Below are 21,258 nucleotides of genomic sequence, written 5' to 3'. Positions count from 1 at the left end.
GACCCACCGGATGGGCCACCGTATTTCACGAAAAAAACGTTTCCCCCCTGACTGCTGGGACCCACCAGCTACATCTTCGCACGCAAGGAAGTGCGTTCGGGCAAAAAAAAACGATTCGTCCCCCTGACTGCTGGGACCCACCAGCTACATCTTCGCATGCAAGGAAGTGCCTGACAGTCGGGACCCACCTGGTCGAAGCGTACGTAGCGTTGTTATTCTGGTCGCGAACGTGTACGTACATACTGGTCGATGTAGAGGCGCGCACGTGTCGTAGTAGAGGCGTGCACGTGTCGTAGTAGAGGCGCGCACGTAGCATGTACACATACGTACAACGGCCATGGTGCAAGAAAGTAAATACGAACACGTACGTACATACGGGCGGGGTCTCGAACGCCTACTCACGCATACGTACGGCCAGGGCTCGTGTACATGGTTGGGTCGGAACGGAGAAACAGCGTCGTCGTCGTGTTCATGGGGAGCCAACCGGCTGGGTCAGGACAGAATGTGTCGTCGTGTTCATTGGGAGGGCTTGAACGGAACAGGCGATGGAAATGAGGCCTGACGTACCGCAGAACAGAGGAAACGACCTTCTGTTCGACCGGCCACGTTCGAAACGGGATCCTATTCATCGGGAGGGGTCTGGCGTACCGCAAAACGGAAGAAACGGACTTGTGTTGGACCTCCTATGGTCAAACGGGGTCCTGTTGATCGGGAGGGGTGTGGCATACCGCAAAACGGAGGAAACGGCCTTGTGTTGGAGCGCTACGGTCGAAACAGGGGTCCTGTTCATCGGGAGGGGTGTGGCGGACCGCAAAACAGGACTCCACGGGATACTGTTCATCTCCACCGTCGACCTCCTCCAGCCTCCACGGGCTACTGTTCATCCACCGTCGACCTCCTCCAGCCTCCACCTGCGACTGTTCATCCACGGGCTCCTGTTCATCCAGCCTCCACGCGCTACTCCACCGGATACTGTTCAACCACCCCTCTCCATGGGCTCCTGTTCAACCACCCCTCCACGGGCTACTGTTCATCCACCCCTTCATCGTCTACTGTTCATCCAGCCCTCCACGGGGCCGTCCTGTTCATCCAGCCCTCCACAGGGTCCTGTTCATCTAGGCCCAACCGGCTCGATCGATCGGGGTCCTGTTTATCCAGAGGCAACACCACGGGGTCCTGTTCATCCAACCCCCCCCCCCCCCCCCCCCCCCCCGCAACGCTCACTGTTCATCCAGAGGTAGCATCGATCGGCTTCAGTTAGCAGCAGTAGCAAAGGAATCGCTCGATCGGGTTCAGTTAACAGCCATCGATCGATCGCTCGGGTTCAGTAACGCGTAGCCTGTAGTGCAATCGCTCGGGTTCAGTAGGTGAATGCCTCGCTCGGGTTCAGTTAGAGCCCAACACCTCGCACCTATGCGCGTGCGTGTACGAGAGAAACACGCAAACCTCCGTGCATCGCTCGACCCCGACTACTCACCGTAACCGGGAACACCCCGATATTTTCCTCGCCCTCGCTTCTACCATGGTTTTTTCCGTCATGGACGGCCCAAAGAATGTCATGCAGCTGCGTCTCCGGCCCGCCCAGGATGAAAAACTCATTTTCTATCATGATTTTTTGTCATAGAATTAGGAGCCCACCACATCTATGATGATACCGGGTTTTGTCACAATTATCATCATAGAAGTGTCATAAGTATGACAGAAAAAGAATTGGTTCGGCCCAAAATGTCACGGATGTGTCTTTTTTTGTAGTGTAACGAAGAAGATTGATTTAGCTTAATTCCTTCGATACTCTATTTTCGCTGCTGTGATTGGTTTTTGTTTCAAAATCTTCGGAAGAAATTTTGAATCTCCTATTCACCCCCCTCTGGTCGATACACTCTCGGTCCTAACAGGAACATTTTTCATATGTTGTTTATTTGTACTAGATCAAAAGCAGTTTAGGATGCTCTTGGGATCCCACCAGATATTAATTTCGCTAGTATGACCGATTGATCAGGAGCAACGGTCATGGAGTTTATCCTATGCGACGTATACCAAGGTAGATTGTATTCTGGATAGCTAGAGTTGCCCAAGCTCATATCTATAGTGTGTTGGTGCCTTTGATGGAAACGCCAGCAATTCGTTTGGGAAGAAGATAATTTGTCTCCAGAAAGAACTGCGCTGGCGGCCCTTGCTTTAGCTCTGAATTTTTCTTGTGTAGCAGAGATCAAAACTATGCCTAAAATGAACAAGTGGCCAGTGTTTCTCTCTGGACAGCAAATTTTAAATGTTGATGCATCATTTATCGAGGGTGACTACGCTGGCTCATGTGGAGTTGTGCTCTATGATCATCAGGGAAGTTTCATAAAGGCAGTTATGAAATTAATGTTACATGTAGCTGACGTGTTGACAGAATAAGCAGATGCCTTGCTTGAGGGGCTGAAGCTAGTAAGAAATACCGGATGCTCTAATCTAGGGGTAAGATCACAACATTATGGTTGTGAATGATATAAACTGCAACGAAGGGTATTCTATTGTGGCAGCGCTGGTTCTTGATGATTGTCGTAGTATTTTACTTGAATTTGGGAGGTCTTATTGAGCACTATACTACAGAGACAAATAGTGTAGCTCATAAGTTGGCTAGATGGAGACATGCAGATAACCCTTCTCTTTGGGTTGATGCCTCGGCTGAGTTTATCGTAAGACTGTTAGCGCATGATGTAACTATTATTTGATTCATAAAGCAAGCTTTCTCGTAAAAAAAGAGTAAGATCATATTTCCCTAGTGCACGTGAAAAGGAAACGTTAAGGGGCGAGGCCATTTGGTACTCAGGCTCTAGTAAACAAGGGAGTTTTAGAAATTCAAATATCCTATTTTAGAAATTTATGAAAAGCTGAATAATTTAATACCTCTGTTGGAAAAGGCAGTGTCTAGGAGGCGCTTAGGCACGCTTAGGCGCTAGGTAATGGCCAAACGCCTCGCCTAGGTCATAAATGGAGGTCTAGGCAGGGCATGTAAGGAATTGCCTACGCAAGCAAAAAATCATGCCACATACTGCACTAATATGCCAAACTGGTTATATTCCAATGGAAGTAGACGACAATTAACTTATTTATATGCCCTAAACTAATATCAACACCCATATAATAATGAAAAATACACTACGACTAAAAACTATATTACCGCCTAGGCCGCGCCTAGCGCGCTTAGGCACCGCCTAGGCACTAGGCGAAGGCCAACCGCCTCGCTTACGCCTACCGTTTTTTCCAACCTTGTTTAATACTACGGAGTACATATATATTGAAATATTTTAGTTATGTATAACATTTCGCTAAGAGATATACTAAATAAACATACAAGCACATAATTCCTTTTTTGCAAGCCTGCAATATGGCACACAATGCATGTGTTGTTTACTATTTTCATATCCATTTGCCTTTCTGTACACATGTATTATATGAGAAAGGTAAATTATTTCAACAAAAAGTAATATGTTAATATTTGACACCGATTATATTCTGGCTATGCAACGACATAATATTAAGACTTAATCGTGATTTAATAAATATGGTTATGTGTATCTTTTGATGCAGAGGCATGTGTTTTCAACCTTCTTTCTAAAATAAACATCGAGTACAAAGCCAAAAAGCATAAAAGGAAGATAAAAAATAAAGAACACCGACACAACATACGACTTGCAACAGAGATTAACACCAACACCATCCATCGTTCTTGAGAACACACGAGTCACAAGACAGCTTCTCCGAAAACAATGTCTCCAAGAAGTTAAGGATGCTTAAGCACCGTCATCGCAGGATCCGACCACTATGGGTCAGATATTGGGGTTTCACATCGTAGAGCACACACACATTCTTGGTGCCCCAAAACAATGCCTTCAACAAAGATAGGACATGTGAAAACACCACCATTGCCTAGTGCAACCATCGAAGGTTGGACCTAACGCTATCACCCAAGAGCTCGAGCTCTCGTGCTCAAAGAGCACCATCGAGTCGAGGATATCGTGTCTTACCGTCACCCTTTGCCGAAGAAGACGAAGCTGTTTGAAAAGACATCGGAATTTCATGGTCAGAAGAAAAACTGAAATTCAAAGAGTTTCATGTCATTCATACCCGGAGGGATCACTTCCATACATATATCATTGATATCACAGTTTCAGTTTTTTATTGCGAAAATGATTCAAATCTACCATCAAAGTTCACCGGAAGCACAAAGCACCTCAAACATAATAAAAATTACATCGAGATTCCAAGACCACCGAACGACCACTATCGCTGCCAGAACGAGCCGCTAATGCGGTGCTATCTTGCTCCTCTATAGGAGTTGTCTTGACCTTGTCGATAACAACTGGAAAGTCTTCGTGCACGTGCCCCTAAAGACCAGCGCTCTGGAGCTGCAATCATCGTCGTTGAACCCTTAAATAGATCTGAAACATCTGACACCAAATCTCGCCACACGACGAACACCCTAACCTCACCACTCCAAAGAGACGACAGGAATATACGCCGGAGCTCCGTTGACTATGTCCACATGGACGAACTTGAGGAGGATCGAAACCCGGAAGACAAACTCGAAGAAGAAGCGCTCCATCCGTCCGAATGCCACACCTGTGAGGACTAAAATATCCTAACCTAAACTACTAGCCGGAGTGGAGGCACTGGGACTCTCCTCCCCGCCACCAGCCGCTGGAGCGGCAGATAGAGGGGAGGTAGATCCACAGGCTTGCCGGTGAAGTCTGGAGGTAATAGTTTACCCTAGCCGTCAAGGGTTAGGGGAGGAGATGATAAGAGGATGATAGCTGCTGATGAGGGGAGATTTTCGTTTTGACACTTCAATTGTTTTTTTTTAACCCGCGCTCACTCTGAGCCGATATCCAAAGAGGCATTGTCGCATGTGAAGGGGGGAATAATGGAGGAAAGATACTCATGACCTGCAACGAATGGTACCCGCTCCCGAGAAACAAACGCAGCTCTACCAAAACGATCGAAAGCAGCCTGACACGGTCATCATCTAAAAATCCCACACGTAACCACGGAGCTGCTTAAATTGCCCGGCCGATGGGAGTTGGTGTGGCGCCGCGTTTCTTATCATCGACGCCGGCCGGCCGCGGTGGTGACGTGTGTCGTGTGCGGGGGTCTCAGCAAAGTGGCGTGCGTGTAGATGCAACAGAGAACCCGTGGCCACGGCGAGCCACCAACCACCACCGGAACATATTGGTTTATCTTATCGCCGAGCGATCGCGATCTCGATGCAGCAACCGGACGTGAGTCATGGCGTGCACTGAAGAGAGATGTCGTTGGCTCCGAGCTTTGTCCTGTTCCCTCTGTTGGTAAACAGGGCCCGTAGCAGCGGGAGTTGTAGCTGGGAAGCGACGATAGTATATGTGGTTCGGCCCTGTCGGATCAAACTCAAAGATTGTCATGCGTGAGCACGTGACTAATGGCCACGAAGCCAATCAGGCAAAATGGCTGGTCGCTAGCTGCACATCCTATGATGTACATACTTCCTCCGTAAACTAATATAAGAATGTTTAGAGGGACTAATTAAATTGTATTTCATCAATGGTATCCTAACTTCAAGGGGGGCAATCAAGCAGCAAAAATAGACTATATATCCACTGCAGCTCACCGATTCACTTGGGTAGCCGAATGACGGTTGATTAGATGAAGCAAATCATACCACAAGAAGCTAGACTATCCAAGACATTTCCAAATATTTTCCATTTAGGAGTAGTATTCGAAGTTTGTTGAAAGTAGAATGATCAACTTATACATACATGAATTTCCAAGTGGATGAGATCACTGTTTTTTTTCTTGTAAAGTCCATTGAATTCCTGAAATTTAATTGTGCAGGCAGAGTTCTGCAGCAAGGTTGATATGTTTCTGACATTACTTGCACATTTCCTCGTGATCCGTTTAATAATCTTTGAGATATATCTACACGATGTAGACAGTCACCAACCAAAGTTGGGCAAATCAGAGAGAGCTGTCAGCATCCAAAGTACGAGAGGATCGGTAAATTACGGGAACGTATCGCCGAGTCGCCGTACGCGCGTGCTCGCTACCTGAATACAGGACCGGATCGCGAGATTCTGTGGACGTCGTGCAACTTTAGCGACACGGTGAACATAGCAGGTCCTCCCTCACGTTACCGACATGGATCCGACGTGTGCTGCCTTGGAGCGATTGCGTTGCTATGCTCCTGTTTTATCGTAGGAACATTATGCATGCACACACACACTGACACGCACGGCACGGCAGCAATGTTCTTCAGTCAAAGTCGATGGAGCTGGTTGCGTTCGTGTTGCGCCTTGAGTGAGATAAGTGAAAGAACTGTTCGTGCTAATGTGTTCCTGGATGTTGTGTTGACCGTAGTTGGAGGCTGGATGCTGTTGTGCTCGATCTCTTGCATCATTTGGTGCTTCTTTCAGCTGTGTGTTATTAGGCGTGTTCTGCAGTTTAAATGTGATCGGTGTTCTCAGGTTTTGTCCTCCGGCAAGGTCCCGGTTTGGGGCCGATCATTTGTGTTGTTTTTTTAATAAAAAAGATAGGGCATTCTCTACCTTATGCATTCAAAATGGGCAACGCGCCCAAATGATCAAAGTCATTTACATGAAGATGATGTTAACGCTGCACGGAAAATGCAGCAGACCATCACCAGACCTTTACAAGAAATAGAAGGCTAGAAAAGGAGAAGATGGCCGTCATGCATCTAGGCTGAGGTAATTAGATCGGCCCATGCCCGTAAAATGGTCCTAGTGTCATCCTCGCGCGCGCGCAGTCCACAAAGTGATTAACTCAGCTATCTCATGAAAGACCGGGCCCTGCCACCAGAGATCGCTCTAGAAGACTTGTGCATTTCTGGCGTTCCATAGGGTGGTTGCACACACGGTAAAAAGGATATGCCAAAGCTTTCCATGGATTCTACCCGTCCGCTCAGATCGAAGAATTGTAGGAGTCCATCCGAGGAAACGGCAAGCTCCTTCAGTCCCAGCTTGGTCCATACTGCATCCGCCAGCCGACATCTTAGTAGGACATGGCTCATTGTCTCTGGGGCCGGGCATTAAGGATAGTATAACCGAATCTAATTCGAGCCTTTTCATGCCCTCACTGATTTCTACCGTTGGATCACGCATCTCGACCATCCTTGGCCGTCCAAGGCATTGTTTTCTCCTGCACGGGCTAATACTGGGCCGAATGTCCTGGGGCAGCTACTCCCAAGGCCGAATCGAAAGCCTCTCGTTCACTTACTATGCCCAACGTCGGATGCGGAAGGAACGATAGTGATTCTCTCTGATTCTCAAAAAAAAAAAGTAGTGATTCTCTATGTGTCCTCATAGCCCCACCCGCTCCTCCGGCCCTCCCTGCACCCACCCCGCTCCACCCCTGACCCTCCAGGCGCGCCGCCACAGTCGTCGTCGCTGTAGAGAGAGGGAGCCGCTCAGATCGCTCCCAGTCTAAGCCGAGCCTCCACATCTCGCATGAAGAAAGAGATATGTGCGTCACTTCCTCCATCCTGTACAGGTCTGTGCATCTCTCCTCCTCCCCTGCATCCCCTATTTTCTACCAGTCTATTACTCGATCTGGTATTCGAGATGGTTGGGAGAGCAACATGAGAGGTTGAACAACAGAGCATGGGCGTCGTTGTCGTGCAGGAAGACGTTGTATCCAACCATGCCGTCGCCGGGCCCACGCAGGCAGAGGCGCCCTCATATTCTGCCGAGGGCGAAGGAGACCACAAGAGAAAGCTCGAGGAGGTTGACGCCGGCGCGAAGGTGAACGACGACGTGGAGGATGCGTGGAAGGCAATGGCATGACTTAGTTTCTCCAACACCTTGCCCCTCTCTATCCACGTGTGTGTTGTATTGTACCTACGGTTTAGTGTCTTAAGCAATGATTCTAGCATGTCAAACATGGTCGGCTTTGTGTTAAGCTTGGATTGGAATCCATCTGATCCGTTCATTATCTCTATTGGGATCAGACGTCATTCAAAACAGAGAGTCCTCCGAGAAGCCTGAGGAGCCATGACTGAATTACCGCTACAACAGCAAAAAATTGCTGCAACCGGTGACCAGCAGGAGACTCCCCACGTAATTGATGTGCCCAATACAAAGGTATAACCAGTTGAAATCTGTTTTTTATTTGGGTTTTGTTTCATGTAATTTTTTTTTGAAGCCATTGCTCTGTGGGGAACAAAACAGAAACAGAGAAAGCATCAAACACAGAAAAAATAATATTTGTGTGTACTATTGATTTAGACACATAATTTGCATATGCTGATTATGGCAGTTCATCCAGGTTGATGTTCTAATATGAAAAGCAGGTGAAACGATCAGAAACCTATAAATGAGCAAAGGCGCGAAAGATTCAAATTACAAAGGATGCAGATGTTCCTTCAGATTCCATTACTCGTCCGATTGAATTGTTCGGAACACATGTGAGTATTGCCTAGGCTGCAGCGTAGCTTATTAAGAGTGTTATAACTGATGTATGCTAAAGGTAATCAACTTTCTCATGGGTTTGTAGTAGTTCACTTTAGATGCATTTCTATCCATGTAGTTACATCTCTAAGGCTCCATCTAATACATCTATTTGCAGGTTGAAGATGGTGGTTCCCCTACCTTGATGGACAAAGGTTTTGGGTCCACACAGTTAGGTTCAGAGCAGTTTCAGAGTAGAGCCTTGTTTCTTCTTCCTCATCACGCATGTGTTGGGGCTCCCCTAACATCGACCTCGACCTCAAGTAGTGGTGCCCCTCTCATGGCCGGTTTAAGCAGCGTTCCAAGGCAGACTACCATCAGGATGGACACCATGCTTCTGCCCTACATCCACCGCTGGCATGTCGTCCCCTGTAGGTTCAAGTAGGGGCGAGAGGGACGACATGGAGTAGCAGTGTAGCACTCATATATTGCCTATGTCTTTCACTTTATGATTCCAAATCAGATTACCCTGTCAAGGTCAGTAGTGCTCCTTTTTGCTGTTTCTTGTTATCAATATTTTAGTGCCACTTCTAAAATATCAAATTACCAATCCTTCTCCATACATGTAGTCTTACATTTCTATGTCCTTAAATATTTGTTATGATCTGTTTAGTTCGTACATAAATATTCAGAAATAGTTCAATGCGTAATTCATGATTAAAATTTATGCTAATTAGGCTTTAGTTTGGTGCCACTATGATTCTTAGACTAAGCTTGGCTTGCCTATGATATAATATCATGTAGAGATTTTGCTGAATTCTATGTGAATAATATAGACAAATGGATATTGGATTTTTGGTGAATAATATAATATATACAATCTGTTGACATGTTTGGAATTGTAAGCACATTCATCATTTCTTAAGCACTGTTAAAAGGTCGCAGCAACAAAATCTTCTCTTAAGCTAACATGATTTGCATAATAGAATGTTTACTTTTGGGTTAAGGTACAATTTTCCTACTGCTAGCCGATTTTCGGTACAGATTATGAATTTGATTACCAAATGTTTTCTGGCTATTAGCAACAACATTTGTCATCATTATTCAGTGTACAATTTTTCATGTGTTTTACAAAAATCTCTGGCAGGATGGAGATCTGACATCACTAAAGTTATGAAATTTCTAACATTACCAAGCCATAAACGATAGTTAGTAGTTTTCCTGTATTTTATGAGATCACCATGTACACCAGCCTCTTGTAATTTGACAGAGACAAAAAAAAGTCAGACTTGACTTCTTCTGTTGCTAACAAATATATGCATGTATATGCAAAATGAACTATAATGTTTCTTGCACCTGTATATTTACATAAATTCATATCATTTTATTGTTAAAATAGATGGGCGCGGCAACGCGCGCCACCCATGATCTAGTTCATTGTGTGATGCAACCTTGTCCCATTGTTTCCGTGCCATATTATCTCTCGTGTTCTGCCTATCTCTAAATGCAAGCCAAAGAAACACCCGGTGTCTATGCGGTATGATCTTGTCCCAGATGCATGGTGTTAGCGGACAAGCTTTACCTCAGAAGCTCAGAAGCTTGTAGAAGTACGCTGTTGATAATGTCCTGTCTTCCGTGAGAGGCACACGACCGACCATTTGTGATGGGTTTCTTATAATGCTCCAACTGGTGCGATGGCTGTGTTGACTGTGTTGCTCTCCACGAACCGTTGGTGGATGGCGGCCCTGACCTGGTGCGACGGCGGCTTGAGCCTTCGGGTCAATTCTCCACCAAGTCGCTGTACACGGCCATCGCCCCATCCGCCGCCCCCTCCCCCTATCGATGATATGGTCCATCCGCCTGCCACTGAAGATCCGTATCTTCATGTGGCAATGGATTCACGGTCGGATCCCGTCAGGGGTTGAGGTGCGTAAGCGAAATGGCCCGGGTACTGGCATTTGCCCGCTCTGTGGGGTTCCCGAAGACTTGAACCACATTTTCTTCTCGTGCGTCTCCACCCAGTTCCTCTGGAGCTGTTTTCGCGAGGCGGTTGGTGGAGATTGGTGTCACACCGACTTTCCGGACTTATTTGCCGAACTCCAGATGTCCCCCGCGACCTCTCGCCATATTAGGTGGCTTAAGATTGGGGTCCTCGCCTGGACCCTCTGGACTGTCCGCAATAAGCTAGTGATTCAGCACACGCCTCTTCGCCGGTCTACTGACGCTTTTTTCAAACTCTCGGATTTCTTGCAGCTTTGGCGGCCGCTTAGCCACCCCCGGGGCCGCGACGCCATCTCCGCCTTCATTGTCGACCTCCGATCGATGGCCGTCCGCCTGTCGTCGCCGCCCCCGCCGCCACCACCGGAGCCAGACTAGGCGATTTCTTCGTCCGGCGTGTTCTGTTTGTTTTTTCTTTTCTGGGCTTGTTGAGCTGTGCCCTCAGCAGAACCTATGTACTTGTTTGTGAGACCTGGATATGTGCGTGTGTGTGGACTTGACTCTGTATGTGTGCTCTCTAGCGGTTTGCTTTATTTATAAAGCGGGGCGAAAGCCTTTTTCGGTATAATGCTCCAACTCGCTCTCTCTTTCCTTTCTTCTCCTTCGCTGCTGGTGTGTTGGTGTGATTGTAACTAATTGAAAATACTGTTATTTCCTTTGAGCAAGTAATGGAAATGGGGATACCCGGACCCGGTTGGGGGAGAAGATAAGTGAAAGAAAATGGACAGATGTAGAGGGACTGAGGGAGAGAAAGAGAAACAAGATACGTAAATGTAGACAGAGTGTGTAGCTAACACATCTCTACTCGAAACTCAACTAGTGATGATAGCGTGTCTATCATCCGATATTTTTGATCGTCTGGTCTGCATATGCAAGTGAGGTAACAGGCTACGATATTTTTGCATAAAGACCACAGCCATTCGTCTATTGGGTCAAAGCTATCATATTTTAAAGATAAATACTATCTCTACTTCTATAAATAATTTAGTTGGCGATGATAGTGCGTCTGGCATCCGTCATTTCTGACCATTAGATCTGCATCTAACGGTTATGAGGTAAGTTGTGGCATTTTTTAACAATAACCCACTTCTCTGCTCCAATTTGCAGAAAACCCTTTGTTTGTGAACAAATACTATTCTGCTTTGGATCCGTTGCAACGTACGGACACATTACTAGTAAATGGTGCATTTTCAAGTTTGTGAAATATGTATTAATCTATTTTATATCTATTGCAAGCAGTGGCGGAGCGTAGGATTAGTAGAGTGATTAGCAGAAAAATAAGCATATTTGGCAAAATTTCCACTTATGGGGGGAGGGCCGAAATTGTCCCCACTACGCTCCGCCACTGGTTGCATGACATGGGCCTTTGCTAGCCAAAGAGTAAACAGAAAGAAGAAGAAAAACAAGTGTTCTAAAAAAAGAAAAACAAGTTTTATTTTTTGAGGCAAACAAGAAAAAGGGGTGCTTTGCTCATAGCCTCCGGCTCATGGGCCTGCTTCAGCTACCGTGTAGGCCCAGTCTTCTTATTACAGGCCATTGGGCAAATGCTCACAAATCGGGCCGCCGGCGCCAACCGTACCGCCCCGTCCGAAATATCAACGGCTGAAGCCGAGAGATATCCACTGGCCACTGGCCAGAGGCCACTGCCAATCTCCTCGCCGAGCTCCACGCCATGATCATCACCACCGCCGCCTTCCCGTCCGTGTCCTCCTTCCACCGCCCGCGCCTCAGGCCCTGCCCGCGCCGCGCCGTCCTCCACCTCGTCCGGTCGGCCGCCTCCTCCTCCTCCTCCTCGTGGGAGGAGCGCGAGGAAACGCGGTGGCTCCGCGAGGAGCAGCGCTGGCTGCGGGAGGAGCAGCGGTGGCTCCGCGAGGAGTCGCGCTGGCGTGCCGAGCGCGAGGCCCTCCTCTCCGAGATCACGGCGCTCCGTCTGCGCCTCCGCGCGCTCGAGCCTGCTGCCGCGCCCGTGCCTCCTCCCGCACCGGCGGCTGCGCGCGTCGCTCCGCCTCCGCCTCCCCCCGCACCGGTTGCGCGCGTTGCTCCGCCTCCGCCTCCGCCCGCGCCTGCGGCACGCGTGGCGCCACCTCCGCCGCCCGTGCCGGAGCCGGTGGAGGAGGTCGAGGTGAGGAAGGAGGTGGTGGTGGTCGAGGAGAAGGCCAAGGCGAAGCCGAAACCGAAGGCTGGGGCCGGCAGCGGCAAGAAGCGGGCGCTGAGGGTAGGGAGCGAAGGAGAGGAAGTGCGGGCGATGCAGGTGAGCGTAGCCGCGGTCGCGCACCTCTCGTTTTGGCTAGGATTCGCCATGCATGACCTGTTGTTGGGCTTGGGCCGAACATGACAGCGGTTCGAGACACTACAGAGATGCTCTGTTTCTTTCTAGCTAGATATACTCATGGTGTTCAAAAAAAAAAAAAAAAAAAAGCTAGATATACTCACTGCAAGTTCTGCAATCTGCTGTTGCTCTACACTACACTGTCAAGAACGTGGCCATGAATTAATTAATGCACTTACGGCGCGAATCAGTGGCGATTTGTATTTTGTGGGCCTGAACTTTCTAGTTAAGCCGTTAGCATGTCAGTGCACTCCAAACTCCAAAGATATAGCTGTTACAATGACTGGTGTATAAATCCAATCGTACCGTACATCATGCAGGAAGCCTTGGAAAAGCTCGGTTTCTACTCGGGCGAAGAGGACACGGAGTTCTCCAGCTTCTCAACCGGCACCGAACGAGCCGTCAAGACATGGCAGGTCAGTATAATGCCCGCCGCATCATACATTCGCCGATACGGCTGTGCTAACTGCTAAACCAGTATAAACATGTACTTACGTATAACTACATTGCGCTTCCTGTTTGCAGGCATCGATAGGTACTACAGAGGATGGGCTGATGACATCGGAGCTACTCGAGATGCTATTCACAGGACGGACCGAGGACGATCTCAAAAAGGCAAGCTTAGAAACTCCAACTCCAAGCCACAGTCAGTATTTCAGTGATGTGGCCATGGCGTCGCAGTGACATCCTGATGCACAAATCTGAGATTATACTTCTGTTTTACTTGCAGGAAGGCGTAAACGGAGCACTTGTTCCTCCTATAACAGAAACCGCAGAGGTTCAGCAACCTGTGGTGGAAAAAATTGACTACAACAAACACAGAGTGTACCTTCTCGGCGAGAACCGGTGGGAAGATCCATCCAGGCTAACCAAGAAGGATAAGCCGATCAGCGGTTCTACTGCCGCGTCGACAAAGCAGTGCATCACCTGCCGAGGCGAAGGCCGCCTCCTGTGCCTAGGTAACTGAAGTCACTGCTGCTTATCCTCTACACTGGTATCTAGGAAATCCCAGCCTCCGGTGTACCATAAGCCACTGCCATTGGCTTGAGTTATGTGCTATTACTGTTAATCTTCTGCGATGTTGTGACTATTGATGTGATCCTTCTTCATTCCTGCAGAATGTGATGGAACAGGTGAGCCCAACATTGAACCACAGGTACGCTGGAGTTCTGGTTGCAGAAGCGCACCATGTTATTAATTGAACCTTGTTTTTTTCTTCTCTAACATGCATATAATCGTTAACTTTTAAAAAATGCAGTTCTTGGAGTGGGTTGGCGAAGACACAAAGTGCCCATACTGTGAAGGCCTTGGCTACACTATATGTGATGTTTGTCAAGGGATTAAAACAGTGCACAGTTAAAGCAAAGGACTTATGAGCAACATTCAGCCTTAGTTGAACATCTATAGCAGCTTATATAGATGTTAACTAACTATTCCACTTTTGTTGCGGTATTTTTGAAATATATAATCACATTGTCATCCTACACCACAGAAAACAGATGCATAGAGGCTAGGTAATACTCCTACTTACTATGTACAATAGAAGATGGGGAAAATAACGAAGGAAGCGGTTGCTTTGTCAATCAAGCTTGTAAAATTGGCATGCATTCAAATATTTTCACCATTCATAATATTTACAGGAAAACGTATTTATATCTGTCAGTGAGTATGTGATCTTCTGCAAGACTATGGTGGACTATGGTGGACTGCAGTTTACACGGGAAGCATGCATTAAACATACTAGCTGCTATGCTTGTACAGGTCAGCAAGTTGCTAGCACGAGGGATTGAGAGTGAACGTAGTTCTACCTTGTCGAATTGAATTTTTGAAATGTGGCACTTGGCAAACCTGTAATCCTTCCTTCTCCTTTGCTGCTGGCAGAAGGATGAACAATGCCTGCAAAGTATGACCAACAATGAGAAAGCTACTGAGAACAGATGCTGATTTCCTGATGACAATTCCAGTAACAGGAGATAAAACATACAACATATCGATGGAGTTAACCAAGATATTACTGCTAAAGAAAAACGCTGGCTGCTTCTCACAAATGTTCTTTTGAATTTCCTTTTTGAAATAGTACATTGTTTGACTATACTAGGTAAAAATGTATAATCCGTCTGACATTAAAGAAGAGAAGGAACAGAATTTGGGACAACGGCAATACCTTGTTCTAACAAGAGGCAGGGAGAATTCCCTACCAAATAAGAAATAGGAGGCCCATTGTAGTGCCTACCCCGCAACTGGAACTAAGATCATTTTCCAATCCAAATGCCTTTCCCTTTCAGTTTCGGATGCACTTAAAATGCCATCTTAGATTCTGAATGCTGTGGGCAATGAAGGGCTCATAGGCAAAGTACAAAATAAATTATCGAGAAAAAGAATCTACAAAAGGTACCTCTGTAAACTAGAAATGTTGAAGCCATTTGTTACTTCAAATATAATCCAACCAGCGAAACATTTCGCCTGATCTCATCAAATCAGTCAATCCCTATATTGTAACAAAGTGGTGCATCCCATGCCATATGCTTGATGTTCATGCCAGGTCTAAGGTTTGGCTCAAATCTTGAGAAGGGTAATGATCCTATGTAACTGGGTTAATAATGACCCTGAAACTTGTTTATGAAGAGATTGCACAAGTGATAAGACACAAGGTCACAGACCCTTATTGACTGTGATTTAAATAAACAAATCGTATTACATGAATGCAATATCAGCATATTGCAGAGTATACCATATACACGAATGTAGTTCTAACAATGTATAGAAGCTACGCCGTCACATATACAAATTTTAAACAATTTAAGAGGAGACCTCTTATTTGTGTGAAGACTGAAGACAAAACTAAGCCACCTGCATGCCATACAAAAGCCATTGAAATTGGGTTTCTGTCAGATTGGAATGAAGTACTTGCTGTCCAGACATGCCACCTCCTCCCTATTTTCCCACTGCAGTTTCTCCCACCATTCAACTGAACCACATATCTGCTTCAGTTTCCCATAGTTATGCGTGCAGCTTAGCGGGATGCTTCTCAGATTTGGGCAATCCTCCACCCGAAGGGTCTCAAGGCATGGGAATTCTCTTGGTTTACAAATACTTCTCAGCTTCTTAAGTCCCGTCAATACGATCAATCTCAACTTTGGAAAGTCACTCTGCCCTGTGTCATTCCGTGAAGTTTCTACCATAGCATGATCTTCTTGTTCATCTGAAGCATGATCCTGCATTTTCATTTGTTCTCCATACTGCTCCTCATCTTCAACAATTTCGAGCACCCCATCACAATGAGATATGACAAGCCTCTCAAGAAGCTGAAGCCTTCGGACCCATGTGATGTTCGACAACTTGGGGCAGTGTGAAATGATCAATTTGCGGATGTACTGAAAATTATGGGACATTGGTGCAATAAGGACACTTTCCAACGAGGGAAGAACTGACAGGGTCAGGAACTGCAACTGTGAAGTTGTAAGCTCAGCATCAGCAACCACTGTGTTCAGGTCATAGCATGATTCAACATACAGCTCCTCAAGGTGCTCCATGTGGCTGAGGTCAGAGATTTTGATTGATTGCATATCTGCACAATACTTCAAGTTTAAGCGATGTGTTGACTTTGCCAAAGGACGAGGCATGTTCAATTTCTTTAGCACATCCTCTGCATAAATAGTGATTCCAAGGAACAGTAGTTCCTTCAGAGAATCCAGATTCAGGTTGTCAACATCACGGATACCGTAGTGGCTGCGGAAGAGATTGAGCACTTTCAACTTGTGCAACTTTGAGCAGTTGTTCATGGTATCTTCAAGTGCAACAGTCACACTCAGATCCAAATGCCTCAACTCTTTCAGTAACCATAGGCGCTCAGGTAATCTCATAATGTGTGTGTGAGACAAATTCAGATGCTCCAATGCAACCAATGCATCACATTCTGGAAGTGATGTTATTGCAGTATGAGAAAGATCCAGAACTTTCAAGGATGACATAGTTCTGAAAAATCCATAGCTCATCTTGTTCAAATTTGGGTTGTTCTGCATCAACAGAGTGGTGACATTTTTGCACTTTGGTGAGAAAGAAAGCTCGGTGATGTTATTAGACATGATGGAGATCCTTGTAGCTTCATTCCATTCTCCAGCTGATGGAGCATTATCCAAGGCCATCCCTGGTTGAACAAGAAACTTTGTATCTGACTTGTTGACCAACCATAGCCCCAGTTGCCTAATTACATGGTGCATTTTTACCTTTGAAGACATTGAGCCACTGACCTGCAACAAGCAAGCTGAAACAAGACTGCGGATTATCTGATAACCCTTTTCAGAATCATTTAATAGCAAACCTTCAGCTAACCAGTAACCAATAAGTTGCTCTTTACTAATAGATCCATATTCTGGAAAAAGTGTGCAGTATAGGAAACACTGTTGTTGAGTGGGTGTGAGCCTGTCGAAGCTGTACTTTAACCGACCAAACATTTCATCCACGCCATCAATATTGTCCATATTGGTAGCAATTGCATCCGCAGCTGATTGCCACTCTCCCTCTTCCAAGCCTGCCACAGCAGTCCCAATGACATTGAGTGCAAGTGGTAGGCCTCCACAACTTTGGGCTATTTTCATAGCGTGCTCTCTAGTAGCACTCTGGGAACCAAGCGGTTCAACTGCTGCACTAGTTTCCGTGCTCAGCTTGCTCAAGAAGAGTTCCCATGAAGCATCATTACCCAAAATCTGCATCTCAATCAAGCTTCTTTGTGCATTCATCTGGAAGCATACTTCTCGGTAACGTGATGTGAGGATCAGCTTGCTCTGACTGTTGATATCTGGAGTTGGGATACCAACGTCCTCCAGACAGAATTTCTTCCTTACATCATCAAGCAGGATTACAAATCTTTTCCTACCAAGTGCCTTTATCAAGAATCTGGCCCGTTTGGCAATTGGCTCTGCATCATTCCATGGCAAGTTGAGCCTTTCAGAGATAGTCTGTTGTATCTCCACTGTATTCAGCGCCTCTGAATTGGATACTTCAATAAAGATAACAACCTGGCACAAGCAAATTAAGGAAAATGAGAACATGAATTATAGCTAGAAGGTAACTTTAAATATGAATAGAAATATAACTGAAAAGTAGAAACGACGAGACAAGAGTCAAGCAAAGATGTGCCAAAAAAGAGATGCATGTGTCAATTTTTTTTACACAAAAAGGCAACAATACCAATTTATGTAGCTGCATTTTATGCACATTTACTTGGTTTACATAAAATATGCTTAAAAGAACAACCTTCTAAGGATCTTGTGGAAAACAACAAATGACACACACTAATTGCATCAAATAACAATGCATTTTTCATGCCCATGTCTATTGGTTAATGTGCACCTATAATATCTACAAACTAGTCAAATTCTCATGCTGAACGGTAAGTGTCTCTCCGTGTGAAGACCATGTCAAATTTTGCCTGTACAAGAACATCAACATTATTTCAGACTTAACTACTTCAGTGCACTGTGTAGCTGTCTACAATGAAACTTGCTGCCTTCTCTAAAATGCATGGCTGCACAAATTTTCTCTTTTCTGCTTATACATAAAATTTCTTTCAGTATCGTTACAAATATAAGAAGTGAAGCCTTGGCACAGCGGTAAAGCTGCTGCCTTGTGAACATGAGGTCACGGGTTCGAGTCCTGGAAACAGCCTCTTGCAGAAATGTAGGGAAAGGCTGCGTACTATAGACCCAAAGCGGCCGGACCCTTCCCCGGACCCAAGAGGGAGCTACGTGCACCGGGCTGCCCTTTTATTATTGTTACAAATATAAGCATGGTCACTGAGATAAGTATTCTCTTAAGTTAAATAGCAATATTAATGTACAGCTACACATGTGCTCCATGGAATAAATTGCAGTCTTGGAGAAAGCAACATACCTGATAATCATGGGCCTTCTTTTCAAGATCATTGTTGAAAACATGTAGAAGCGTCGTCTTGCCAACGCCTCCTTGACCCCACACACCAATTATGTTCGAGTCGCCCTTCTCAAACAGATCATGAAGCTGACTCAGCATGGTCTCCAAACCAAACGTCTTGATCTGAGGCAATGGATCAACAATCTTGGGAAGGGGCTTGAATCCAAATTTCTTGAACCGCCTCCCTTCTTCAATAAGTTTATCTGCCTCATCTAGAGCCTCAAGAACACGCCTGCCGATCGATGCACGCCGGTGAGCATGGATGGTGCACTGGCCGAGGCAAGAATACTTCCTCAACTGGCTGTAGTCCTCATCGATGGCATCCAGCTGTAGCTCTTCGACACGCCTCAGCCAGACCTGCACCTGAGGGTCACAGATGTTCAGCTTGTCCACCTCTGCGGTGACTCTCGCCCTCACCGTCGTCTCGACAGCCAGCAGTAGTTTCTTGGCCTTGTCGAGATCGGCCCAGTTGGATTTGAGGTGAAGGAACGAGGCGACCTCCCGGGCCGCCGCGTCCAGCATGCCTGTTCCATCCAAGCATTCGCAGAGGGGCTGCAGGCAAGAACCGGCAGCGCTGATCGCGTCAGCCATTGGGATCAACGGTTTTCAAGTGGCAGCCAGGCGAGGTAGGCATGGAAGATGCCAATAGCGGGGAAAAGGTAAAGCTTATAAAGAACAACCCAATGCAACGGCGAGACGCCACGCGGTCCCCTGGTCAAACCGGGCAGCACGTCGAGAATGTACGGCGAAGGTTCTGCCGATGGCGACTGGCATGTCTGGAGAAAATGTCCACGCGCAGCTGGGTAGTGGGAGGCACGAAGAAGTCATCATTCAAGAAGGGAACTTGTGGATGGCATATACTCTTCCAGCCGAAACCGAGTGCGGGGGACGAAAACCACTCCCCGCGGTCCTGTTTCCTCGTTGTTTCGGGAAGAGGAGCGCCGCGATGGCAAGCGAAGCAACGGCTGCGTTCGCGGTGAAACTGCGTGTGGAAGAGTCAATCCGTCGAACACGTTGCGTGCGGCGCCGAGCTAGGGAGCGCCCGTCCGGGGAGTTTACCTTGGCTTCTCCACCCGCGGGGCTCTGGAAGGCCTGGCAGTAGTAGTCCATATGGGAATCTCGGCCGGCGGGCGGCGGTGAAGCTGGTTTTTATCTGGTGGCTGGACGTCGGAGTTGCGGTTAGAAATTCGGAGATGGACGATGGATGGATGACAAAAGTCGCCGTCGGCAGGGAACTAGCCGCGGATTTTTTTTTACAGCAAACCACGACGGCCCGACCAGTAATTGGGCTAACTTCGGCCCTCGGCTGCCCTACACTGCTGCTAGGGAGCGGCCGGGTGCTCCTAGCATCCCGTGGCAGCCTGTCATAAAAGGAAATTTTTGGTTCCCGACAAAAAGGGAAACTAGCCAGCCCACGTCATAAATGCGCTTTCCTCACCTGATCCGCGCCTCCCCTCACGTGCTTCCGCTCCCTCCCAAAACCGTCCCCTTCTCCTGACGATACCAAACCCCTTCCCCCCGTGTACCCATCTTCTTCTCCATCAAGTTAGGGTTTTCCCTTTTCCAGATCCAGAAAGCTTCCTTCTTCCTGCAATGGCGGCATAAGAGCTGGTCAGCAGATCCAAACTGACGGACAAAACTCAGAACAAAAAAAAAATCAATCATAGGAGGCAAGGTTTGCTCAACTCTTCCATCTAGAAAACTGTAGAAAACTATTCCCTGAATCTTTTCTTCACTTTCTTTCTAGTTTATACACAAAAGCTATGCTGCATCTCCCTTTCTCATGTGGGTTACTGAAAAAAGCATCTGATGTGGTTATTTCTTAAGCGAAAAATCCTTCCCAAAAAGCTATGGTTTTAAGCAAAAAATGCTGCAGTTTTTAACAAATAAAAAAGCATGGTTGTTTAGTGCGAAAAACGTCATGGTTCATGTCAGTAACCATATGATCTGGGCAAGACACCAATACTAATATCAGTGTTGTAAGCAAATCGTTTACCAGTTTCATGCAACTATCATGGTTGTGTTAAGCAATTGATGGGTTTTGGGAATCAAAGTAAATCAAGCAGGTTATGTCTGCTATGTTGACTTCACACAGCCAATGCAACTATGACTAAGCAACCTTAGTAACTGTAGGTGTGAGTGAATGAAATAAAAAACATACTATTATAAACAATTTTCATGCTTGTTTTAGGCAAGTAGTGTGTTGGTTTGAAGCAAAAACTGGTAAAATTTGGTGCAACATAAAGAGAAAGCATGGTAGATGTTAAAAAGAACTGATAAAAAACTATGTGCAACTTGTGTCTTCAGAATAAAAAAGAAAAAAAATAGATTGCCTTGGGGAATTGACTGAACATTACCTTGGGAGATTGACTGAACATTGTTTCCTATCAATTGTACTTCCCGGCAAGAAATTTAGGTTGCTCCTGCAAAAAGGGTTCATCCACACAAGAAACACAAGAAAAGACACATGAACCCTTGGGGGCTCCAACGCGTTAAGATAGTTCAACAAGCAAAAAGGAAAAAAAAAGAGGCCAGAAACACATCATGCTCCTGATGTTCCTGGTACGAATTGCATACTAA

General features: G+C 46.4%; 2 protein-coding genes and 1 long non-coding RNA gene across 11 annotated transcripts; 2 read left to right on the top strand and 1 right to left on the bottom strand.

Moving 5' to 3' along the window:
* Window positions 1-7,369: 7,369 nt before the first annotated feature.
* On the top strand, window positions 7,370-9,775 carry LOC123046129 (uncharacterized). 8 transcript variants are annotated; one of them, XR_006421970.1, is made up of 4 exons: window positions 7,370-7,524; window positions 7,656-7,853; window positions 7,982-8,114; window positions 8,324-9,775. It is a non-coding gene; the product is annotated as an uncharacterized lncRNA (long non-coding RNA). The 8 variants fall into 8 exon arrangements; XR_006421968.1 differs by having other exon boundaries at window positions 8,299-9,775; XR_006421969.1 differs by having other exon boundaries at window positions 7,656-8,114; window positions 8,324-8,437; window positions 8,599-9,775.
* A 2,179-nt stretch (window positions 9,776-11,954) lies between these two features.
* LOC123046128 (protein disulfide isomerase pTAC5, chloroplastic) lies at window positions 11,955-14,899 on the top strand. Of its 2 annotated transcripts, XR_006421962.1 has the most exons (7): window positions 11,955-12,669; window positions 13,068-13,163; window positions 13,273-13,362; window positions 13,478-13,706; window positions 13,866-13,903; window positions 14,006-14,508; window positions 14,629-14,899. XR_006421962.1 is itself a non-coding variant. In XM_044469414.1 (6 exons), exons 1-6 carry the CDS (start codon window positions 12,091-12,093, stop codon window positions 14,105-14,107), a joined length of 1,134 nt encoding a protein of 377 aa, XP_044325349.1. In that variant the 5' UTR covers window positions 11,955-12,090; the 3' UTR covers window positions 14,108-14,899. The 2 variants fall into 2 exon arrangements, 1 of the variants encoding a protein (XP_044325349.1); XM_044469414.1 differs by having other exon boundaries at window positions 14,006-14,899.
* Window positions 14,900-15,387: 488 nt separating this feature from the next.
* LOC123046127 (disease resistance protein RPS2) lies at window positions 15,388-20,289 on the bottom strand. The gene is made up of 6 exons (XM_044469413.1): window positions 20,138-20,289; window positions 19,943-20,039; window positions 19,738-19,838; window positions 19,400-19,643; window positions 18,640-19,230; window positions 15,388-17,765 (listed from the first exon to the last, which is right to left on the bottom strand). Exons 1-6 carry the CDS (start codon window positions 20,218-20,220, stop codon window positions 15,636-15,638), a joined length of 3,246 nt encoding a protein of 1,081 aa, XP_044325348.1. The 5' UTR covers window positions 20,221-20,289; the 3' UTR covers window positions 15,388-15,635.
* Window positions 20,290-21,258: the final 969 nt, after the last annotated feature.

The sequence above is a fragment of the Triticum aestivum genome, chromosome 2B, assembly GCF_018294505.1.
Source record: "Triticum aestivum cultivar Chinese Spring chromosome 2B, IWGSC CS RefSeq v2.1, whole genome shotgun sequence".
In the NCBI taxonomy this organism is placed as follows: Eukaryota; Viridiplantae; Streptophyta; class Magnoliopsida; order Poales; family Poaceae; genus Triticum; species Triticum aestivum.
This window is presented reverse-complemented; position numbering and strand designations above follow the sequence as displayed.

Bases quoted from the DNA above. Each gene is read 5' to 3' on its own strand.
- LOC123046128 (XM_044469414.1), top strand. From the start codon at position 12,091: ATGATCATCACCACCGCCGCCTTCCCGTCCGTGTCCTCCTTCCACCGC. The intron at 12,670-13,067 runs GTGAGCGTAGCC...TACATCATGCAG, and splicing joins AGGAAGTGCGGGCGATGCAG to GAAGCCTTGGAAAAGCTCGG. The intron at 13,164-13,272 runs GTCAGTATAATG...TCCTGTTTGCAG, and splicing joins GAGCCGTCAAGACATGGCAG to GCATCGATAGGTACTACAGA.
- LOC123046127 (XM_044469413.1), bottom strand. From the start codon at position 20,220: ATGGAGAAGAAGATGGGTACACGGGGGGAAGGGGTTTGGTATCGTCAG. The intron at 19,839-19,942 runs GTTTGCTGTAAA...TCCGACGTCCAG, and splicing joins TTACTGGTCGGGCCGTCGTG to CCACCAGATAAAAACCAGCT. The intron at 17,766-18,639 runs GTATGTTGCTTT...TGCTTGTGCCAG, and splicing joins AGAAGGCCCATGATTATCAG to GTTGTTATCTTTATTGAAGT.